Here is a 17,833-nt window from a genome sequence, read left to right as displayed (position 1 = left end):
TGTGGTATATAGGGTAGAAAAATCAAAACTTTGAATAGATTTAATAACCCATAATATAAGCATGCAATTTATCAAGTACCATTGACACTCCAAAAGTAAATGAATTCCACTATTTACAAAAGGCCTTATTTTATAACAATTCATAACCTGGTTTTCGATTGTTTCAAGTGTACTAATAAGTAGTAAAGACAGTTTAGTAGTGGTCTACTACTACTACTAGTGGAACAAGGCTTGAAGACAAAATAAAATCTATATCTGTTAGATGTTTGTTGCTTACAAAGACTTATCAATGACAAAAATAGCTAACAGGCCAAATAAAGACATTTAAAGCATGACTGGTCATGGGTGTACAATAATAAAAAAATATCAAATGTACTATTTGGGTAAGGTCCTTTAAAAACAACACATGAGTTTCATTGGCAAAGTTCTACAAATACTCAGTTCCATATACTTCACAAAGCCAGCTCCTATATATGTCGTAAGTGCAACATATATATATATGCATCTTCAAAGATATTTCTCTAAAGGAGAGTACGACATATATAATTGATGCAAACATTTTAAAACTATGGTACGAAATCAAAGTGGGGCATTTTAAATAAACCAACTACAAATAAATCAGTTGTAAAGTTTCCAAGTATGAAGTTTGATATCTGAAATTTATTATAAATAGTATATCCCTAGATATGTCAATTGTCAATGTTTCTGATACATTTTTGATACATTTTAAAATGATCAACCTCTTCTTATGTCAATTCACTAACCTAATTTATTATGTCATTAAAACTTACCTCTGTTACTTTGTCAACAAACTTATCTCAGTTACTTTGTCAACAAACTTATCTCAGTTACTATGTCAACAAATTATTTCAGTTACTATGTCATCAAACTTATCTCAGTTACTATGTCAACAAACTTAGCTCAGTTACTATGTCAACATACTTATCTCAGCTACTGTCAACAATCTAACTTCAGTTCAGTTACTATGTCAACAAACTTATCTCAGTTATTATGTCATCAAACTTATCTCTGTTTCTATGTCAACAAATTATTTCAGTTACTATGTCATCAAACTTATCTCAGTTTCTATGTCAACAAACTTATCTCAGTTACTATGTCAACAAACTTATTTCAGTTACTATGTCATCAAACTTACCTCAGTTACTATGTCAACAAACTTATTTCAGTTACTATGTCATCAAACTTATCTCAGTTTCTATGTCAACAAACTTATTTCAGTTACTATATCATCAAACTTATCTCAGTTACTATGTCATCAAACTTATCTCAGTTTCTATGTCAACAAACTTATTTCAGTTACTATGTCATCAAACTTATCTCAGTAACTATATCATCAAACTTATCTCAGTTACTATGTCATCAAACTTATCTCAGTTTCTATGTCAACAAATTATTTCAGTTACTATGTCATCAAACTTATCTCAGTTACTATGTCAACAAACTTATCTCAGTTACTATGTCAACAAACTTATTTCAGTTACTATGTCATCAAACTTACCTCAGTTACTATGTCATCAAACTTATCTCAGTTACTATGTCATCAAACTTACCTCAGTTACTATGTCAACAAATTTTCCTCTGTTATAATGAGCCTTTTCAATGGCTAACTTTAACTTTTCTAAATGTGATTCCAACAGGGTAATGTGGGAAAAGAAAAAGTTCTCAAACATTCTGTAAAAAGAAGAAAAAAAAAGAAATCTTATTAATTTATATACATGAAGATAAATTCTAACTGTGTTTCAAGCTTATGTGACTACAACTTTATGGTTTACTGCATTGATCAAAATCATTAACCTTGGAATGAACTGGAATCACAATATCAATGTTCCATGGTCATTGAACTCTGAAATCAGGATAAACCAGATGCTCGGCAAGGCACAGCTTTATACCACCGCAGATGTCGAATCCTGAACAGTTGGGGCAAGTATGGACACAACATTGTGTTAGTTGACACAGCATAGGTTTCTGACACAGAATGAATGTCGTCTAATGAATTTAGCTTTTGAGCAATTCACTATTCTGTTGAATATTAATCCCCTAACAAAAATATTTGAAAAAATTTTCTTACTTTTTTAGATTACCTCCCTTACACTGCTTTTAGATTGTCTAAATTGTCCTTTAACCAGAAAATTTAAGAAAGACAAATAGGGGAAAATCAATGGTGGTATTACACCTAAAATGGGAAGCTGCACAAGCACCTTTGGCCTTGTGAGTACTCTCATTTGTTAAAATTTCATGCTATTCAACTGAACATGTGAAATACAGTGAAACCTGGGTAAACCGAACCCTGATAAAACCGAATTTCAGTTTAAACCGAACAATTTTCAAAGTCCCACAAAATTTCCCTATCAATTAACGTTAATCTAACCTGAAAAAACCAAACCCTGTCTACACCAAATTCCGAACGCTTTTTGAAGGCTCATTAGTAAATTTGTATCTAAAAATTACCTGTCAAAATCGATCAATACCAATAAAAACAATAATATATTATGAATTATTTGCATGATTTAATTAAACAAACACAGGATGGCAGAGTATCCCCGAAGGTATTTGAGGTTTAATGAACTTGTGAGTTGTTATTACAAACTAATTAGCTTGTCTGTGTCCATGTATAAAGTGATTTTTTTGTAAAGAAACGTTAAACTGGTCAGCTACCCCCATCACCGATAATGACAAGAAAGATCAATTTAATGCACCTTACTCAAATTATTACGGCCACAAAATCAAATCTGCCATTCTGTAGCTAAACTGTTTAATTAAATAATAGTTAAAAAGCCTTTCACTGGATTAAGAAGTCGTGCAACACAACAAGGTCAATGGATTTCGATTGCTGGATTCCCTTCAGGGGCCCTTAATATTTGATTCGAATGCTCCCGAAGACTTCCTTCAGCTATTTAGCAACGATAAAGTCTGAGAATAAACTGGACCCCTGCTGTTGTTTCACTGTTATCGTGTGCCGAAGTATCAATCAGCGGGTGACCAGTTTAGTCCGAGAACTGGTGTGTACAATGACTTTCCCGATTCAACTACGGAATCGTCATTTGACAGTGACTGTGAATCTGAATTGGTCAGTGAATTAACAGATGAGAAAATAATTATAAAGAGCAAAATCGCTCCACGTCAGACATTTCCTAACGACGAGCGTAATTGACGGAGTGGCGTTTGATTTATAAACAAAAATGTAGCAAAACGTCTATCTTCATCTTCTTTTATTTTTACATTTACATCTAAATCAACACAAAAATAAACTGTCGTCTGTTGTGTTACCTATTATCCTTGCCAGAAAATGTCAAAATTATTTTGGTTTCGACTTCTGTTTACCTCTACAATCCGAACACCTGTGAAAACTGAACAAAACGTAAAGTCCCGTGGGTGTTCGGTTTGGACAGGTTTCACTTTATAACAAAAAAATGGGAAATCTGTCCATGGGAGTGCTTCTAAGCACTGAAGGGTAAAGATTGTTTTAATTTTTTCAGTGAACTTTGCATTGTCACTGGTGTTAAACTTATCACCGTAACTGCAGTTATGGTGATCTCAACATGGCGGAGCCAAAAACAGGTGAAATCGTCTTTTTGTAATTTCTCTGTGTACAAGCATTGTTTTAAAGAATTACACAGCCGCTAGGTTGATATGTATGGTATTGTTGTATGTGTGATTTCTTAATATCATATGTGACCTTGTTACCAAAATAATAGCCATTGAAAATTTACAGGAGATCATTGTAAGACCAAAAAGGTTGTTTGTTATGATAGTGGTAACTTGATTATTAGGTAGTTGTAACTTGTACATGATGATCGTTACTTTCTCTATATGCTGATGGGCGACTATATATAATTTATAAACCGTGTTTGAATGTTTGATAACTAGCCAATAATTTACTTTTTGCTTTGTAGGTATAGTCTTTATATTTTACAAGTCATAATTTACGGAAAATGTTCATCATGAACAAGGAGAGGCAAACATTTTCCATGTTCACACATATTTAATGGAAACTATAATGTTTAAATTACGTTTGTTTTATAGTAAAGATATGCTTTAGGTCACAGTATCTTATTTTCCTGTGAATCTCGTTCCCTTTTCAACACTTTTTCGTAATCTAAATGTTGTAAAGGGGCATTACTCTAGAATGGTAAAAGTGACACCACAAAATGTGGTAATAAGCATTGTGTATAAGTTTCATAACATTTGGTCGAGGCAAAAGTTAGAGAACGGAAACCCAGGGCTTTCCTTTGAAGCTGGTAGCCTGCGGAAATCCGCTGCTTACAGTGGCTTCAAGTGCCGGCTACTTCACTGCCAGAAATATAAATTCAAAAAGAAAAAAATATCTTTTTCAAATGTTTACAGGCAGCCAAGAGACGTATATTGTCGCAAAGTCGCGGTCATGATAAGCAAAGATGAAAAGTCAATGTTTACCTTGGGCTAAATATAGTTCACATGAATTCAGGTCACTGATTGGTTGTCTATTTAAGGTCAGAATGCATCGTTCCTTTTCAAAGATAACAAGAGAGACATTCCGGTGGTCATTGAACGATAACAATAGAGACGTTCCGATGGTCATTAACTCATTGGCTTTTTTTGGCTTTTAAAAAGAGAAGACAATCAGATAGGATGACAATCTTATGTTATGGAATAATATTAGTCAAATTAAAGAAAGTGTAGTAGATACCCGGTAATATTGTTCAGAATCTGGAAAACAGTATCTTTTGAAGTTCATTTTTCAAAGCCCACGTGGTGTTCAGAGAATCAAGGTCAAAAACAAAAGTAGAATATTGTCGACTCGACCTCAAATAAATAACATTTCCAAATGATTTATGTATCCGACTTATTAAACAGTTTACAAAAAAAAAGAAAAAATCAGAGGATATGTCAATTTTCTGTCAATGCTTGAGAAATAATTGTATGATTTAAATACGCGTAACAGTCTTTAGAGAGAAAAGGGGGGTCATTTGTTTACAAATGCACGTAGTTATGCAAAATAAATCGATCAAGATTTCCAACAAACCGGATGATTATTTAAATGAAACTCCTTTAAAAGTAAATGAATTTTTAGCATAAGGTAATGAAAATATAAAACTGACATAAAAAAAAATGAAATTTCTTTGAGTTTTTTTTTTTTTCTTTCTTTAATTTCATACATGAAAAAATGGTCATTTGAAAGATTAAATTAGGTGCCAGGAGATTGCGAGAATGCAGGATTTTGCTCTATTTATGCCAGAGCTTCTGGGGGCCTTGAGCGGCACCCAGACCCCCTGCCGTAAGGCGCCCACCAAGCTGTAACCAAGCTTACAGCTTGGTGGGCATTCGGCTTTGCCCAAAGCATGTTATAGCCGCCTATAATTTTAATTCAGCCTTCTACTTCCATTTCAATGGAAAGCCCTGGAAACCAACTTTTGGACGTACAGACAGACAAGGATAAAACTTAATGCCCCCTCCACTATGGTGGAGGCATAAAATGTCGATCTGGATACTTTCGTGACAATTATTAAATGTCAAAGACTGGACAAAAAGCAACAGACTGACAATATTCACTAAACTTTCACTCACTTATTCTGTTCTGTATTCTTGTCATTGTCATTCAGTTCAAACAGTATCCCCATGGCAATTTTACTTCTACGTCTCCTAGCCGGAAGGATCACATCTTGTCGATCTTGGGCTACCAGATTGTCTTGGGAATTTCTCTTTCTCATAGTATATCCCTCAAGTGACATTGATTGACTTCTCATCCACCGTCGATGCAAACTTGTATAACTATTAGGATTACTACCAGGGGACGGGAATGAGGCATGAAAACTGCCACTCGAAGTCACTGAAATGTAAGAAGTAAGTCCATTTATTTATCATTTTGTGGAAATTGAACCATGTTGAAATATTTTCATTCCCATGGTCTTAGTTATTCATAACAAAAAAGAAATTTTGTTGAGAATACTACAATAAATGCTGGAGTGTACATAAAGTATCTTTTATCTTTATTTGAATGTACAGAAACAAAAATAGTTGTTCTGACAAAAATAATACTGTTATAGTACTTTGTTTTGCAATCCATTTATATTTACTTATTGCACAGTTGTCTTATTATCAGGGATTTTGTTTACACATGAATTTAAATTCAACCATTCAACTGAAAACTTATTGTTCATCTATGCATGTAATTTAACCTTGCATCAACGCCTGTAAGTTGGCAAGTATGAATATCTTTTATCTTTATTTGAATGTACTGAAACAAAAATAATTGTTCTGACAAAATTAATACTGTAATAGTAATAATATTGAATCAAAGTGCTGGATAGCACCTCTGGAAAGTTTGTAACTGTATATGTGTATTATTTCAAATAGGTTATAGACGTGTATATTTTCAAATATGTATTTAATCACAGTTTGGATTTTTCAAACTAAACCATTGTCTCGGCAGCAATTTCCAACCAGATGCTCCACAGGGCGCAGCTTTATACGAAAGCAGAGGTTGAACCCTGAACGGTTGGGGCTAGTATGGACACAACATTCAAACTGGATACAGCTCTGAATTTGGATTGTGATTAAATAGTTGACACAGCATAAGTTTCTGACACAGAATGAATGTGGTCTAATGAATTTAAAATGTTTTTTTTTTGCTTTTGAGCAATTCACTATGCTGTTGAATATTAATCCTTTGATATTTGAAGAAATTTTCTTTTTCATTTCTGAAATCTGAAATAAGAAAAATTGAACCCCACCAATTTGTTTTCACCTCCCCCTTTCCCTTATTCCAAAAATGATCTCAATTCAAATTTCTAATGGAGTTTTCAACAATAACTACTCATTTAAATACATCATAAAATGTTAAATGTCATACAGTCATGATTTAAGTTGATTTAACTACTATTCTGGACAAAGAAAGATAACTCCAATGCAACATTTTATATTGGCAAATTTCCAATGAAGTTCATTAAACTAAAGTTTTTGGCAAATTTCCAATGCAATTTATTAATAACAAAGTTTTTGGCAAATTTCCAATATACATAATTTAAGAGCAGTTTAGGTGAGCTATTAAAATGAGTTTCAATTACCAACCTTACACTGCTTTTAAATTATGTTTTGTACTGAAGTAATTGTCCATTAACCTGGAAACCCTTTTCCCCCTTTTTTGCACCTTATTCCTTAACGGTTTGAGCCATAACTCCCAAAGACAATTCTTACCATCCCTTTGTGGTATTCCAATATCCAAAATCTAAATACATGGTTAGATTCATCATATCAAAGAACCCCAAGAATTAAATTTTTGATGAAATCAAATAAAGTTCAATTTTGGACCCTTTAGACCTCAATGTGGACCAATTTGATAACCGGTCCTAAATAAAAAATCTAAATACATGGTTAGATTCAGCATATTGAAGAACCCCATATATTGAATTTTTGTTGAAATCAAACAAAGTTTAATTTTGGACCCCGATTTGGACCAACTTGAAAACTTGGCCCATAATAAAAAAACTAAGTACATGTTTAGATGCAGCATATCACAGAACCCCAAGGATTCAATTTTTGTTAAAATCAAACTAAGTTTAATTTTGGACCCTTTGGACCTTAATGTAGACCAATTTGAAAATAGGACCAAAAATTAAGAATCTAAATACACGGTTAGATTCGGTATATCAAAGAACACCAATAGTTCAATTTTTGATGAAATCAAACAAAGTTTTATTTTGGACCCTTTTGGCCCCTAATTCATTGGGACCAAAACTCCCAAAATCAATCCAAACTTTTCTTTTGTGGTCATAAACCTTGTGTTAAAGATTCATAGATTTCTATTAACTTATACTAAAGTTATTGTGCGAAAACCAAGAAAAATGCTTATTTGGGCCCTTTTTGGCCCCTAATTCCTAAACTGTTGGGACCAAAACACCTAAAATCAATCCCAACCTTCCTTTTATGGTCATTAACCTTGTGTTTAAATTTCATAGATTTCTATTTACTTTTACTAAAGTTAAAGTGCTAAAACCAAATGTCTTCGGACGACGCCAACGTGATACCAATTTTTGCGGTCGTATAAAAATCACTTTTAATGCCCCCTTTATGGACATTATGTTTTCTGGTCTGTGCGTCTGTTCGTCTGTCTTTCCGTCCGTTTGTCTGTTTGTCTGTCTGTCCCATTCAGGTTAAAGATTTTGGTTGAGGTAATTTTAGATGATGTTGAAGTCCAATCAATTGACCCGTGTATATAGCAAATTCAGAAATACACCGTTTGATGGTGCGCCTGTCAGATGAGAAACGTACAGATAAGGTACTAGACCTTTTCAACATCTCTCGACACCGACTAATGACACCTACAGTTTACAGGTAAAACGGATGGGTCGTCTCAAAAACAACCAGATGCTCCGCAGGGCGTAGCTTTATACGACCGCAGAGGTTGAACCCTGAACGGTTAGGGCAAGTATGGACACAACATTCAAGCTGGATTCAGCTCTAAATTTGGATTGTGATTAAATAGTTGACACAGCATAGGTTTCTGACACAGAATGAATGTGTTCTAATGAACTTAAAATTTTTGTTTCTCTTAGAGCAATTCACTATGCTGTTGAATATTAATCCTCTCAAAAAAATGTTTGAAGAAATTTTCTTTTTTATTTATGAAATTTCAAATGAGAAAAATTGAACCCAATTTTTTTAATCACATCCCCCTTTCCCTTATTCCAAAACTAATCTCAATTAAAATTTCTAATGGAGTTTGCAACAATAACTACTCATTTAAATACATCATAAAATATTAAGATGTAAAAAAACTGCTTGTTATCACTGAATGGTAAAGATTATTTTAATTTATCAGTTGGTAGTAAAAAGTGAATATACATTGTATATTGTATATAACAAAGATTTAAGTTGATTCTGGACAAAGAAAGATAACTCCAATTAAAAAAAAATCTTGCTATTGCACAATATTTTGCAATTAGATATTTCTTGCTTACTATTCTGGACAAAGAAAGATAACTCTAATTAAAAAAAAATTTGATATTTCACAATATTGTGCAATTAGATATTTCTTGCCATTGCGCAATACTGTGCAATTGAAAAGACTTGCTATTGCACAATACTTAATATAATAATTTTAGATCCTGATTTGGACCAACTTGAAAACTGGGCCCATAATAAAAAATCTAAGTACATTTTTGGATTCAGCATATCAAAGAACTTCAAGATTTCAATTTTTGTTAAAATCAGACTAAGTTTAATTTTGGACCCTTTGGACTTTAGTGTAGACCAATTTGAAAACAGGACCAAAAATGAAGAATCTACATACACAGTTAGATTTGGTATATCAAAGAACCCCATTTATTCAATTTTTGATGAAATCAAACAAAGTTTAATTTTGGACCCCGATTTGGACCAACTTGAAAACTGGGCCAATAATCAAGAATCTAAGTACATTTTTAGATTCAGCATATCAAAGAACCTAACTGATTCATTTTTTGTCAAAATCAAACTAAGTTTAATTTTGGACCCTTTGGACCTTAATGTAGACCAATTTGAAAACGGGACCAAAAGTTAAGAATGTACATACACAGTCATGACAGTTAGATTCAGCATATCAAAGAACCCCAATTATTCAATTTTGATGAAATCAAACAAAAGTTTAATTTTGGACCCTTTGGGCCCCTTATTATGTTGGGACCAAAACTTCCAAAATCAAACCCAACCTTTCTTTTATGGTCATAAACCTTGTGTTTAAATTTCATAGATTTCTATTCACTTATACTAACGTTATGGTGCGAAAACCAAGAAAAATGCTTATTTGGGTCCCTTTTTGGCCCCTAATTCCTAAACTGTTGGGACCTAAACTCCCAAAATCAATACCAACCTTCCTTTTGTAGTCATTAACATTGTGTTTAAATTTCATTGATTTCTATTTACTTAAACTAATGTTATTGTGCGAAAACCAAGAATAATGCTTATTTGGGCCCTTTTTTGGCCCCTAATTCCTAAACTGTTGAGACCAAAACTCCCAAAATCAATCCCAACCGTTCTTTTGTGGTCATAAACCTTGTGTCAAAATTTCATAGATTTCTATTAACTTAAACTAAAGTAATAGTGCGAAAACCAAGAAAATGCTTATTTGGGCCCTTTTTGGCCCCTAATTCCTAAAATGTTGGGACCAAAACTCCCAAAATCAATACCAACCTTCCTTTTGTGGTCATAAACCTTGTGTTAAAATTTCATAGATTCCATTCACTTTTACTAAAGTTAGAGTGCGAAAACTAAAAGTATTCGGACGACGGACGACGACGCCGACGCCAACGTGATAGCAATATACGACGAAAATTTTTTCAAAATTTGCGGTCGTATAAAAACCATCACAATTATCATTACGTAACATATTGGATTGGCGGTTTTATACTGTTTTGACTATATAGTTTAAGAATATATATCAACCAAATAAATAGATAAATATATGTATGGTGGCAGGATGCGGCGCTTTATTTCGCCTTTTCGCGTTTTCGTGACTTCTCCTTTCATTTTGCAAACGCGAAATTGGGAATTCGAGAAATTGAGAAAGCAAAATCGTGAAATTGAGATTTCGGGAAATCGGGAAATAGGGAAATCGAGAAATTGGGAAATAGATAAGATCGGGAAATCGAGAAATCGAGAAATCAAGAAAGCAAAAACACAAAAACACGGAAGAGAAAACACGAAAACACGAAAAAGAATTCTAGATTTTGCATAAATTTTTACTTTCTATATTTCTCGATTTCCCGATTTCTCAATTTTTTTCGATTTCTGGATTTCCACGAAAACACGAAAAGGGAAAATGTCCCCATCCGTCCACCATACATATAATATTCTTATTTCATATGTATTTGCACGACATTTCATGTTGAATTGATCATTTGATTAAACAAATATTCCAATCATTCAGAATTCTAACCCATTTTCTCTTCACTTTCGTGATTATGCGAGTCTTTCGCCAAATATTTGCTGCATGCCAATAATGATTGAATTTGTTGGTGTAAAAGCTTTTATGAATTTTTGTTCAAAAATGAAAGAGGAAATACTGGACCGTCCGTCCGTATCACACTTGTGAACACGACCAACTTTGTGTTTTTCCACCGATCTTCACCTTAGTTGATGTACATATTCAGTTTTTACATAATTACATATTGATTTTTTAGGTTGAAGAAAAATATCACGTTTTTTTTTTGTTTTTTTTTTTTATCAACAACGGTCTTCTTCGCTTCAAGATATCTTGTTCGAGGCAAAGTTTTTCCTTGATGAATTTTGAAAAAAATATAATTGACCCCTTGTTTCAATGTTCCAACATTTAAGCAGTGATTGGTGAATACAGAATTCAAGTGGAACACCAAATTGGGGAATTGAAATGATACAAAGTATCCAGTACATAATGGAGGCATCCAAGGCCAAAACTAACAGACATGTGCCGCCCTTGTCAACCGACATAACCATTGTTTAATTAAATATCAACTACAATAAAACATGATTTGTTCTTTTCGTTTTCCAAATTCAACCAGGACAGCTAGAAGCTAAACGTCTAAAAGATGAAATGTGACTTGAAGTCTATCATTTTCTTTATAGTAAATTAAAAAAAAAAACATGTCATTTGGACTCTGTATGAAAGTTTTCTCATTGTCAATGATTGAAAGTAATAAAATCAATAATGATCTCAATTTTTTTTACTTTTGAGACGACCCTTCACATTTTACCTGTCGTAGTCGTTCTCAACTGTAGGTGTCGAGAGATGTTGAAAAGGTCTAATAAGTAACAGGTAAATATACTATTGGTATTGGTATCGGATTCGACCCTGAACTTGTTAATTAGTGGCAATATTAATTATGTGGAAAACAAAAGGGTCTGGAGCGGTGTAATTTTTAATCAACACCATTGTCCTATATTGGATATATATAAAATTAAATTCTTTGATTTTTCATTTTTACCCAATGACGGCTGACAAATTGGACCTCGTTATTTTAGTATTACATAGATAGATGTTCCCTATGATAAAATCTTTCTAATTTAAATGCCAAATTAGAGTTTTTACTCCATTTTCACAGTCTACTGAACATAGATAGTGCAGATGGGGCATGCATGTACTATGGACACATTCTTGTCTTATATATCTATACTTTTAAATCTAAAGACAGTTTTTATGTTCACCTGATAAATGTATAACCGAAGAAAGCTACAAGTCAAACTTATATATAAAGGTATATATACTTGATAGGGTATACTTAAAATTTCACCCCTTTACATCTAGAATGGTAAAAGTGACGCCAACCAAATTCAAACTTAACTTGTGTTTTGTGGCTGTAAGCATTGTGTATAAGTTTCATAAAATTTGGTTCAACAAACTAAAGTAAGAGAACAGAAATCAATTTTGGGATGTATGGACGTAGTCGTACAAGTAAGGGACGTACATACTTACAGAAAAAAAACAAGGATAAAACTCAATATAGTGGGGGCATAACAATAGTAGTATTACATGAGGAATAAACAGTTTATATACACTAGATTCATACAATGTTGATCTGAGGTGCTTATAACCCTGTAACACATTTTAGTTGCTGCTGTGTAATTACCATTGAGGCAATGACATTTTAGATTTTTGTTTTAAGCCATTTATTTGATATACTAGTAATCATTGCCTCTGTGTTAGGACCACATATTGTTAATCATAGGTCAATCTTAATGAATCATACTGCCCCAGGAATAAAGTGTGAGGATAAAAAGTTCTGGATCCGCCACTGCAATGTTAAGCACTAAGAAAGTAATTTTGCTAGCTACATATAGTACATGGACAAATGTTATTAAAACATTTTAATAATTTCTACAGCACTTGTCTTTAGCTTGATCTCGGTCTTGATACACTGACCTATAATATTCTAAGAAGAAGATGATGACTCGGTTGTTTTTAAATTATACCGATGCTATGCTACTAATTGTCATTAAGACAATGTTTTTCTGTTGTCAGTTTGATCCACTTGAGCATGCTGAACAATTGAATGTCCTTATATCCACATTGGAAAGGGAAACAGCTTGTATTTAAAGAACGAAATTAAAAGTTTTCAAATGATTTTAGGCATCAAAACTTTCAGATCGATGTCAGTTTGACAAAAACAATGCACTTTTCTATTAAAGCCGGTATTTACCTTTTTAAAAATATTCATGAATGAAACGCTATCTCGCGTAGATTTCTTTTTATTTTCTCTTCAGCCAATGGCCGATCCGCAAAGTAGTGTTTGTGATACTTATTTCAAAATGAAGTTAAATTCATCTGAATTGTCGGTGAACATTCGTTCCTTTTTTATTCAAGCTGTAATCTTTTTAAAAGAGTAGTAACTCAAAATATCCAAGAATCAGAATTCGAACACTAGTACTACATTATCTTGGAGCAGAACATTGCGATAGTCTGTCTCACCAGAGGTCGAGGCCGATGCCTATGGAAAGTAGCTATAGCAAACTTTCCAAAAAGGAAATGGGGAAAGGTGTCAAAGAGACAACAACCGGACCATAGAGCAGACAACAGCTGAAGGCAACCAATGGGTCTTCAATGCAGCGAAAACTCCCGCACCCGGAAGGCATCCTTCAGCTGGCCCCTAAACATTATTTAAATATAACAGTTAAGACTTTTATTTTTTTGAAAATAATCGCTAAAAAAAAATAACCCTGAACTTGTGTGAAATACACAAATGGCATAAACAAGTACCGGTACACTTACAGTATTATTTTCTTCACAATAAAGAACAACACAAACCATACACTACCATAAAGAAACTACTCACAAGATAACCCACTATCCTCCTCAAATAAATCAAAACTGTGTCTCTTTGGACTCATGGATGGTACATCTACAGGTATACTTTGTGCTGAAAAATAGTAAAGGTATATATATATGTGTTCTTCCATGCACATATGTAGTGTTAAAAACATCTTGCATTTAATTTCACTCAGACTTGTGCTCAAGGCCCTCTTCATCTTACAGTGAGATTTGGCTTCCTGCTGATGGACTTACTTTGGATTTCAGAGTTCATTATAAATAAATTTAAAACTCTCGTCCACCTTGTACTATAATAAACAGGTGTGATGAAAGAATTAATGTCCCCCACCTTGCACATATTTTATCTGTCCGATAAAATAAATGGACAAAAAAAGTTTTTTTGTCTTTTTTTAAACTTTTTAAAAATATCAAAAAGGGGCACTAGCTGTTCACCAATTTGACTCTGTTTCTCATATTTGATTGATAAAAAAGTAAATCATTTATCCAAATTATAGAAAGTCTATAATAAACAATTTACAGGGCATGGGCTCAAGAATATGAAGCTTTGTTTTGTGTATTTTAGTCGTCACCATCTCATTAACTATCAAGTTGACATCTGAAGACCTCGGATGGTCGTATAAGTGATAAAAACATATATATAGATATATATAGATAAAGCGAACTTGTGCAATTGAATTCTCTAGGTATGTCTATTTTCATATTATAGATTAAAAATATATTATAATTATCGTTTTTACCTGTAAATGGATGATTTTTTGTGGATCGAATCAGTCAACTAAATGATTTACCTTTCTTTCATTTTCAATGTTGACATTATTTTTCTTTAAATAACTATACACTTACAATGCATGCACTATCCATAAGGGGTCAAATTGAAGTTCACATGAATATGGATTCAATGAGGACGAATTATTCACTTGCAAGTGAATAAAGCATCATTAATGTTTCGTAGCTTATTTTGACAAAAAAGAACCATACTGGCTCCTAAAAGAGACTTATCATTTCACTATTTCACTTTAATTAATGATTGAAAAGCAAGCAAACCAAGGATACTACCTTTACCTACACACAATGCATTCTGTTGTAAAACATCTGTTATATAAAACTAGAGGATCTCAAGAGCCTGTATTGCTCACCTGACTCTACTTGGGTTTTTGAAATCATATAAAAAAAGATTAAAATTTGGCTACAAATTAATAACACTAGGCCAGCAGCTGATTAGGAAAGGAGCATTCATGATATGTTAGGTTTCATTCAATTCAGTGGTTCTTTAGAAGAAGACTTTTGTATGCATTTCCCATCGGGTCCTACGTTAAATTAAGCCCCTCGCTGGCGGCCATCTTAGATGATGGATTACCTACAAAGTAACAACATTTGGTCAACATCTCATAAGGAACATTCATGCCATGTTTGGTTTCGTTCCATTCAGTGGTTTTCTAAAAGAAGTCATTTGTATGCATTTCCCATAGGGTCCTATGTTAAACTAAGGCCAGGCCTGGGGTAATGGTAATTTGTAATTGTAATGCATTGTAATATTACATTTTTTGAATGTAATGCAAAGTAATTGTAATGCACATTTTCTGCATTACAATTACATGTAATGTAATGATTACTTTAGTTAAAAATTGATGTAATGCCTCCATTACAGTACATTACTTTTCATTACAAATTGGTAAAATAGATAAAATTGAAGAATATTGTATAATAAAAATAAAATATTAACAAAAACAAAAGAAAGTATGGAATAAAATTTTTGTCACAGTTAATTACTGTATTAAATAAATTAATCTTTAAAACACACATTAAGGTAAGAAATATAAAATGGTAAAAAATATCAAGTCTTTGATCTTGGTTTCTGATATTTGTTTAATATGATATGGGAATATTTTGGTGTTTGGTGGTCTATGAAAAATCTTATAAAAAAAATTATCAAACAAAACTATATAGATCAATGAAAAAAAAATGAAGATGAAAATTTCATAATTCTATACACACCTTACATGTATTTCAATGAAATATTGAATATATCAAACAACATTTTTAAACCAAACTGTAGTTTGGGTCCTGTCTGTGTTGTTATTTCACCTAATTTAATATCACAATGTTTTTATTGCAATCAAATCTTCTCAACTTATGTTTGTCCTCACAGAACCCTTAGGCATTTCACAAGATAATCCTTTAATGACACATTTATTATATCCCTTTGAAATCCTTAATGATGTCTTAATGATTAAGTGATCAATGTTAGAAACAAAATTATATGATAATTTATTTATTTTTTACCACCACCTAAGAAACTTGAAAGTGATTTTTTCAGTTTCATGCCTCTTACTACTGTCTACTCAATCAAAGGGTATAGACACAGGTACGGTGCAGAACATGATGTTGACATCTACTTGTCTGAGCCATGTGAAGAAATTTCAATCAATGCACTGGAATAATGGAAGTCAAATTCAGTGTGCCTTTCTTCTTTGGCTAATACAGCTATCAAGTATTTAGCCATTTCCCACACATAAGCTCCTGTAGAAAGGCTTTTAAGTTTTGCCGGAAAGGTGTACAGAACTGATCGCTGTTCTCTTAACAGCATCACATTTAAACCACTTATGATGATAAAGTGCACATATTAATTAACCAGTATTTGAAGTCTATGTACCTAACACTGTATATATATGTACATATACCTTTGTTTTTGAAATGCTTTTTGTTTTTATATTGAAAAAGTAATGTGTAATGTAATGAATTACACAGGCAAAGTAATTGTAATGTAATGCATTACATGTAAGAAAAAATGTAATTGTAATTGTAATGGAAGAATCACAAAGTAATTGTAATGTAATGCATTACATTGCAATGTAATGGCCCCAGGCCAGGCGCTGGCGGCCATCTTGGATGATGGATCAGCTACAAAGTTACAACACTTGGTCATGCCATGTTTGGTTTCATTCCATTCAGCGGTTCTCTGGAAGAAGTTCAAAATGTAAAAAGTTTACGCCGACGACAACGGACGCCAAGTGATGAGAAAAGCTCACTTGGCTGAGCTAAAAAAAAAAAGAGGAGGTGGTTTGATTACCAATGAGACAACTTTCCACAAGACCAAATGACACAGAAATTTACAACTATAGGTCACTGTACAGCCTTCAATGATGAGCAAAGCCCATACCATACCATACAAGTCAGTTATAAAAGGCCCAGAAATGACAAATGTAAAACAATTCAAACAAGAAAACTAACGGCCTAATTTTACAACTTATTTTGGGTTGAAAAGTCTCTAAAGTCACATAACATAAGAACCTTACAAAACAGACCAAAATTCATCTTTAATTTCAAATTTGCATGTTCCAAAATCATAAGTCTTATACATGTACATGTATATATGCACTTGAATGAGTTCAATTTCTATCCGATGCAGCTCATATGAATCACCTTTGCAACCTTCTTTGTAGGCTACTCAAAAATGCCCTCATGTTTAAAGCAGATTGAATAAATTACTGAAATGTGTATTTTAATTCTAGCTACATATGTACTTACCAATGTTTGAGCCATGTCTGTTGTGTTGAGATATCTGTTTTGGGTCACTTATTGACAGATCCTGATTACTATGTATACTTAATGAGTCAATAGAATCTAAATCACTGAGAAATAAAAATGTTAGTTTTGATAGTATCATTTGTATGCAGCATTTAACAAATCCTTATCACAATAATTTATCTGCATAATTCCTAAAAGTTTCAAATCTAAACAAATAATGTTTATTTTGTATTTGACTTACATGTGATATTATTTATAAGTTACATTGCTTACTAGTAATAATTTCTCAGATACAACTTTTGATATATTCATAGTCTATATAATACAAAGTTTCAAATATTTATAATCTATAAGATACATTATTTGACATACATTTAATATATACATAGTCAATGAAATAATAGATATCCATGTATTTATACATTATAAGACTGCCAAATCTTCTAAGTATTCTAATTTATTGGGAAATCAGTGTCTGTGTTAGTGTCAGGTATATGGTTGTCACTGGAGAATTCATTCACAACTCTA

At 32.6% G+C, this 17,833-nt stretch overlaps 1 protein-coding gene across 4 annotated transcripts in view; it reads right to left on the bottom strand.

The window, feature by feature from the left end:
* The window catches only part of LOC143044707 (folliculin-interacting protein 1-like), a 72,743-nt gene that overhangs the window by 37,320 nt on the left and 17,590 nt on the right, over positions 1-17,833 (bottom strand). For all 4 annotated transcript variants that reach the window (XM_076216790.1, XM_076216793.1, XM_076216791.1 and 1 more), the window contains 4 exons: positions 17,306-17,409; positions 13,782-13,865; positions 5,566-5,827; positions 1,572-1,692 (listed from right to left, as the gene is read on the bottom strand). In XM_076216790.1, the coding sequence (XP_076072905.1) occupies positions 1,572-1,692; positions 5,566-5,827; positions 13,782-13,865; positions 17,306-17,409 (571 nt within the window). The remainder of the gene's footprint in view (positions 1-1,571; positions 1,693-5,565; positions 5,828-13,781; positions 13,866-17,305; positions 17,410-17,833) is intronic.

Source organism: Mytilus galloprovincialis, chromosome 9 (genome assembly GCF_965363235.1).
Source record: "Mytilus galloprovincialis chromosome 9, xbMytGall1.hap1.1, whole genome shotgun sequence".
Lineage (NCBI taxonomy): Eukaryota > Metazoa > Mollusca > Bivalvia > Mytilida > Mytilidae > Mytilus > Mytilus galloprovincialis.
This window is presented reverse-complemented; position numbering and strand designations above follow the sequence as displayed.